Consider the following 6,825-nt stretch of genomic DNA (forward strand, 5'->3'; position numbering starts at 1 on the left):
CACAGAGGCTGTGGGTGGCAGTTTCTCCCCACCCCTGGGAACCGGGTTATTCCAGGTCAAATCAAATTCAGGGGCTGCTGGGCAGAACACCCTGTCCCAGAAGGCAGAGATGACAGGCACCGAGTCTCACCCGGGCACAAGCCCCAGAAACCAGACGGGTTCTGACTCGGCCCGTCTCCTTGGCTGGCAGCCAGGATCCTCGGCCAGAGTCATGGCAACAGAAGCCACCCAAGCAGCTACAGTTGCTCCCAGATCCGGAGCTGGGGGGCTCGAGCCATGGCAGGCCCTCAGCCCGCCCCAGCCTGGCCACACAAGTCTAGCCCAGACGGCCCCTCCGCCTGGCCGCCTGCCTCCCGACTGGCGGCACACGAAGCCTCGGAAGAGGAGCATCCTTCTCCGGGGAGTGGGCGTGAGTGTCCATTTCCTGGGGCCCTGAGGGTGCGGGGAGAAGAGCGGGTACATGGGGAGGGTGCTGGGGAGCCCCAAGGACCGAGGAAGGCCAGAAAGCCTCCAGCTTCCTGGCTTAACACTCACCCTAAAGTCGAAAAGGCCATGAGAGGTGGCAAGAGCCGAGTACACCCACACCAGGGCTGGCCCTCAGGGAGTCCTCAACAGCCCTTTCCTCCTTCGCTTCCCCACCCCAAACCGGCCGGACGATGACTTGACCCGCACCTGCCTTCCGAGGAGTGGTCCACCCTTGCAGACCCGGCAGGGGCCCTCGAGGGTGGGAAGCGGACTCAGTGGGCCCAGGCAGCAGCAGCCTCGGCCAGGGCCGGGCCCTCACAGCGGCTCCCTGTCCCCGCCCAGGCTGCCCAGGTCGCCATCGCCGCGCTGCACCTGTTCCTCGGGGGCTACCTGGCCTTTGCGGCCAAGAGCCTTCACCTGGTGATGATGAAGTCCTGGTACCCGTTCTGGGGCGGTGCCTCTGTAAGTAAGAGCTAAACATGGGCCGGTGTGGGACCCCGCGTTTGGGACCGGAGGCAGGGTGAGGCGGAGAGAGCTCCTGAAAGGGAAGCTCCAGGCAGTGCCTTCTCCAGTGTCCTCTCGGCTCACGCCCTCCACTCAAGCTTGAAACGGCTCCTTGCCGGGCGGCACTCCGGGCTCAGCACCGTCCCTCCCTTAACACCCGCCTCCAGCAGAGCAGGGGATGAGCCCGCATGGGCGCAGCTCGACCTCCCTGGGGCTTCCAGGCCGCCAGGCTGCAGCAGCGCATCGCGGGCCCTAAGTCCGCGGGGTCGGTCTGCAGGAGCACGAGGTGTGAGCCGTGGATCCTGTCCTCCCAAGGCCATGGGCCAGGACAGAGGGCGAGAGGAGACCGGTGCACACACCGTTCCCGAGTCTCTCCAGGGCATCCTCCCGCCCCTGGGCCTTGGGCCCTGCTCACATAGTGTCCCAGCTCCATGGCACCCCCTGGGGCAAGGGTCCCAGCCCCCCACTGTCACTTCGGTCCACTTCCAATGCACAGACATGGAACCGTCTCCATGTGCAGTGCCCACTCCTCCCTGTGCCCCAGATGGGCATGGAGTAGGTGCTCAGCAAACACTTGAAAATATAATTGCAGAAATACGCCAGAGACCTTGAAGGGAGAGCTAATCTCCCCACTGCAGGATTCGGGAAGGAGAAAGGGTGCCCGTGGAGGGGAGAGTTCAGCTGAGCCCAGAGGGTGTTTGGGGCTGATACAGTGGGGAAAGCGGGAGGGCCTGGGGGCACGCGGAGCGCGGGCACTTCCGCCCCAGGTGTGGGGGTTTGGTGCCCAGCAGCTGGCTGAAGCCGGACGGGCGAGGGGCAGGCAGGTAAGCTCCTTTATTGGAGAAATGGTGTTCTCAACCCCACTGGGTGCCACAGGTGGGGTTTCTTAGAGAAGAGTGAGAAGGGAAGGAATTTGAGGGTCACAAGGAACCCCAGCTTCTCGCTTACGACGGTTTCAAATCTGGCCTGCAGTTCCTCATTTCAGGGGTCTTGGCGATAACAATGGACGTGGTTTCGAAGCCCTCTGTGGTAAGTTGGCGCATTGAGATCATTCCCTTCCGTCCAGCCTGGGGTCGCCTTGTGTGGCATCTGTACAGAGTGCAGATCCAGCCAGGATTTGCCAGGAGCAGGTGCAAGTCTTCAAAACAGCGGAGGGCGTCCCTGCAGAAAGGGGCCCCTGTCCTGGAGGTCTGCCCTCACTCACGCCCCTGACTCCACGCCCTTCTCTCCACCCAGCTGTTCACCTTTGTGTCTGGCCTGGAGGCACCATCCAGCCCACTCTGCACACAGCAGCCCAGTGCTGTGCTCAGTTCGTCCGACCATCACCCCACTGCGGTCGGCTCCCCCCGGGTTCCCTGGGCCCTGGGCTTGCCTCCACCAACAGAAAGTCTGCAAGCCCCAGACCGCAGCTGGGTTTCCATCCGCTTCTCGCCTCCAAGTACCAGCCTGACCCACGGAGGCCTCCCCGGGGCCGTGCTGTCCCCTGCCCAGCACCTGGCCCTGGCCCTGGCCCTGCTGCACCTTTGTTCCCTGCTTGACTCACTGCTGATCGTTTTCCAAGACTCAGCCCACATGCCTCGTCTTCCTTAACCTGCCCTGGCTGGCGTCTGTGTCCGCACAGCTCCTGGGACATGCCTGGCCCCTTGTCTCTCTCCCTACACGAAGGTGCCTGAGCATCTTCCCAGCGGGGTGGTGGGAGCAGGCACAGGGTAGACACCAACACAGGACTGGCTGGTGTACGTGGAGGATGGAAGGACTAGCCCTCCCCCTCCCACCTCACGGCCTCAGCCCATCCCAGCCCCTGAAGCCCTGGCTGGTCCACGTCGGTGCCCTCAGCCTGGTCTGGGCTGTGGCTGTCCCCGGCCCTCACGGGGTGTAGAGAGCAGAGGGTGTTGCACAGTTGACCCCTCAGAGGCAGGAGACGCACGGCCAAGCCCGCCCCTTCCTCCTGGGCTGGGAACTTCAGAACCTGAGCTCAGGGAGCCTCTTAAGGCAGAGAAATCTATTCTAGCACAAGAGGCTGGGGTTCCCTATGTTAATGGGGTTCTCTTCGTTACAGAGGTTTGCACTTGCTTAGAGGCTCCTGGAATAATGCTTAACACAAGATGATGATGCGTGGAGGCATTTCGGGGACCATGCTGGGGGGAAGGAGGGACTGGTGAGGACAGGGCACCGTCAGGGTGCGGCCCCTTCCTGTGGGGAAGAGGCTGGGCGAGGGGCCATTTGGGTGTCGAGCCCTGGATTAGTTGGCAGATGTAATGCCAGGATGGTGGGGGCTGGCTTTGCAAGGGAGGCACAAGGGAACACCCTTCTTTATTACAAACCTATGGACCTGGAGGCAGCCCCTGGGCCCCCAGTCCTGTCCCCATGGAAGGTGAGAGCCTCTGGGGCCTCTGTGCTCAGCGGGCTGGAGTCGCTCGCCCAGAGACGGGCAGTCTCCCTGAGGCCCCGAGCCAGCTGCTGGCAGGCCTGGACCCGTGTGCGTCTCTAACCTCGGAAGTGGTTGTCACTTGTGTTTTTTGCTTGTAGAAAGTGCTGTGCCTGATCGGAAACGCCATCAGCTGCTTCTGCGTGCTGGCCGGCCTCTTTGTCATGGCCAAGGATCTGTTTCTCGAGGGTCCGTTCGAGTCTCCGGGCACAGTGAGCGCCGGGGCTCCAGGGCCCTCTGATTCCGGGAAGGCGGTGCCTGGGGCCTGGCCAACAAGCTTCGGGCTCTCGGAATAACTCTGTGGAGCCAGAGGCAGGGGGCGGGGACCTCGGCCAACCGTTCCCACCCACGAGGAGCAGTGCAGAGGATGCTGCCTTCTCGCTGGTCAGCACCGCTCAGCCAGTCCATCCCTGGTACAGAGGGGGACACTGAGGCCAGACTGGGGTCGGTCTGAGGGCGAGCGGCAAGTTGGTAGCAGAGTCAGGCCCACAACCTGGAACTGCTGATTCCCTGTTCAAGGCCCCGTAGACACTGGAGCCCCAGCGACCCCAATATCATCATTCGTGAGCCTCACAGCAGCCTTGCAGAGCTGACCCAGTCCAGCTCGGTTCCCCATTTCATGGGCGTGAGTGCTGAGATCCAGAGACGCTAAATGAGTGGACCGAGACCACACAGCAAGTCAGGGGTGCAGTGAGGACCCAGCGCTGGGTCTGTGATTCATGTCCGGTGCTCCTGTCACCTCAGCCACCTCCGAATCAGGAGGTGGACCAGCCATCCCATGTATGCGGCCGAGGGCCTCTGGGTCAGGGTCCAAGGGTTCTGACCATGCTGGCTCACTGTTCCTGACCGCCGTCCACCATGCACGCACCTGTGTGAGCACACATGCATGCACACACGTGCTCAGACGCACACGCACATCCCCACCGAAGGCTCTGGCCCCACGAGATGTCCCAGCTGCACGCTGGTCCCCAGCTGTGAGAGACACTCCGCCTCTCTGAGCCCCAGTGGCCCCATCCGGGTAGGGTTGAATGAGATCATGCCTGAGGCCACCTGCAGTCCAGGGACCCATGAGGTTCTCCAGCGCTCAAACGCTGGATAAATGTCACCAAGGACCCGTGGGTGCCAGGCAGTGGGCACAGAGCAGTGACAGAGACAGACCCACTCCTGGCCCCACACCGCACCACCCCCACCCCCACCCCCACCCCGGCCCTCCCCATGCTGAAGGCCCACTGGGAGCTGAAGCCCCACTGCCCCCTGCTGGCTGGGTCTGACCCCTGCCCGTGCCCAGTGACAGGTGCAAGGCTTCACCTTGTCCCTCCCTCCAGCAGGTCCACATCCAGGAGCTGGAGCTGGCCCTGCTCTGCCTCACCTGCTTGGAGCCCTTCCTGCCTGGGTCCCTGGCCATCATAGCCTGCAGGGACAGCTGCCTGTCTGCAGAGGTGAGGGGCTTCACGAGATGGGCACATGAGGAAACAGAAGGCCCAGGAAGGGGCGTACGGACAGGGGTACACCAGGAGCATGTCTCTCAGTCATTGTCCAGCATTTACTAAGCGGGGTCACAGAGGCAGCACACGGTCCAGTGGGGGAGGGAAGGCACAGGGCAGAGAATGCCACCTGGAGGTGGAAAATCCCAGGGCACCAGAGAGAGAAAGCCCTGGGCTCTCAAAGCAACAGGCCACTGTGCTCCCAGCTCCGGGGGCTGCGGAGACCTCCTCGGGGAGATCGGTGGAGGCAGGATTCGGCCACGATGAGAGCAGGGGCCTCCAGCACGGGGACAGCATGTGCAAGGACTCGGTGACTGGTCAGGGAAGGTCTGGGCGAGATGAGCGTGTTGCGAGGTTTGGTTGTGGTGGGGCGGCGAGGGGCCATCGGGGCCGGGCGCATTGGGCACACCAGGTACCCACTCTGTGAAGCACTGTAGAGAAATGTCACTTCCTTTAGCTGAAGCTTCTCAACAACCCATTCTACAGATGAGGAACCTGAGGCTTAGGGAGGCCGTGTCACTCCCAAGGCCTCCGCCTGTGCACAGGTGTGCATGGCCCAGCCCAGGCCCAGAGTCGACTCCTGTCCTCGCCCCACGGCCCTGACCAGAGTGATCTCCTAGGCTCACTTTGTAAAGGAAAAAATTCGTAGTACAAGCTTAACTTCCGGACACTATAAAAACGTGTGTTGTGCCCTGGCCGGTTTGGCCCAGTGGTTAGAGCGTCGGCCCGCGGTCCAGAGAGACCTGGGTTTGGTTCCCGCTAATGGCACATACCTCGGTTGCAGTTTGTCCCCGGCCCCGGTTGGGGTCGTGTGGTTGGCAACCACTTGATGTCTCTCTCTCGTGTCGATGTTTCTCTCTTTCTCTCTCTCCCTCCCACTCTATCTGAAGATAAATGTAAAAATGTCCTCGGGTAAGGATTTAAAAAAAAAACAACGATGTTGTAAATCCCCTGCAATCCTGCACATGAACGCCCCGATTGTTCCAGGTGTCATCCATCCACTGAGTTTTCACCTCATGCAGGTATGAGGTGGTGGCCCCGAGTTGTACGTAACACCAAGCAAATGAGTTGTCCTGGTCGCTGCCCAGCCGTCTGGCAGGAAGCGTTCTCATTAGGACATCAGAGAGCTGGCCGGGAGCCTGCCGTCACTGGGGCCACCCCACTTTTAGGGGTGGGGAGGCCGAGGCGCCTACGTGGCTGCAGGGATTCACAGCGATTGTTCACTGTGGCCCTCGCTGTGCCGGGCACCGTGCCAAATGCTGAGACAGTTGTATCTGCTTCCTGCTGCTGCTGTAACAAGTCACAGGTGTCAAACTCGGCAGCTTGAAATGACACAGCTGGTGTGCCATGCCCTCGGCGGGCAGCCGTTCGAACTGGGCCGCCCTGGGCTGGAAGCACGGTGTCCGCAGGGTGCCTTCCTCCTGACGCCGTGAGCACTACACCTGCTCCCAGAATGTATCGCAGCCAGCAGGGACCTTGTGTGCCACCTGGCCCCACCCCACGGGGGGTGCCCACAGGGTGACTGCACGCTGGTAGCGGCCGGGAATGAGGGCCCAGTCGGCCGACTCCCCTGTTGGCCTCGCCCCGCCCCCTTCTCAAGAACAGGGAGGTAGAGAGAGCCATGCACCACCTCCATGGAAGTCCTCCGTCTCTCCAGCCTCAGTTTCCCCGTCTTCATGGGGAACCTTCAGACTTCAACGAGTGAGCCGTGGGAATGGCCACTTCCTCCACGTCGGTGAGCAGGGGCAACAGTGGCTTCTCTTTTGCAGAAGGAGGACTTGTCCCTTATTCCTGACACGTCATTGGAGTTCAGGGGGCCTCCACCATCCTACGAGGACGTGACTCGAGGTGGCACATGGGCGGAGCCAAGGCAGCGGTGAAGAGGCCTGGGACCGGCCGCGGCGGCAGAATTCACCCCGTGGTCCCCTCCCCAGGGGCCATTGC

At 62.1% G+C, this 6,825-nt stretch overlaps 1 protein-coding gene across 1 annotated transcript; it reads left to right on the forward strand.

Moving 5' to 3' along the window:
* Nucleotides 1-211: 211 nt before the first annotated feature.
* On the forward strand, nucleotides 212-6,761 carry MS4A10 (membrane spanning 4-domains A10). Its single transcript, XM_036259660.1, has 6 exons — nucleotides 212-409; nucleotides 808-927; nucleotides 1,942-1,998; nucleotides 3,499-3,609; nucleotides 4,726-4,836; nucleotides 6,651-6,761. Exons 1-6 carry the CDS (start codon nucleotides 212-214, stop codon nucleotides 6,759-6,761), a joined length of 708 nt encoding a protein of 235 aa, XP_036115553.1.
* The last annotated feature ends 64 nt before the right edge of the window (nucleotides 6,762-6,825 follow it).

This window comes from Molossus molossus, unplaced genomic scaffold, assembly GCF_014108415.1.
Source record: "Molossus molossus isolate mMolMol1 unplaced genomic scaffold, mMolMol1.p scaffold_m16_p_13, whole genome shotgun sequence".
NCBI lineage: Eukaryota > Metazoa > Chordata > Mammalia > Chiroptera > Molossidae > Molossus > Molossus molossus.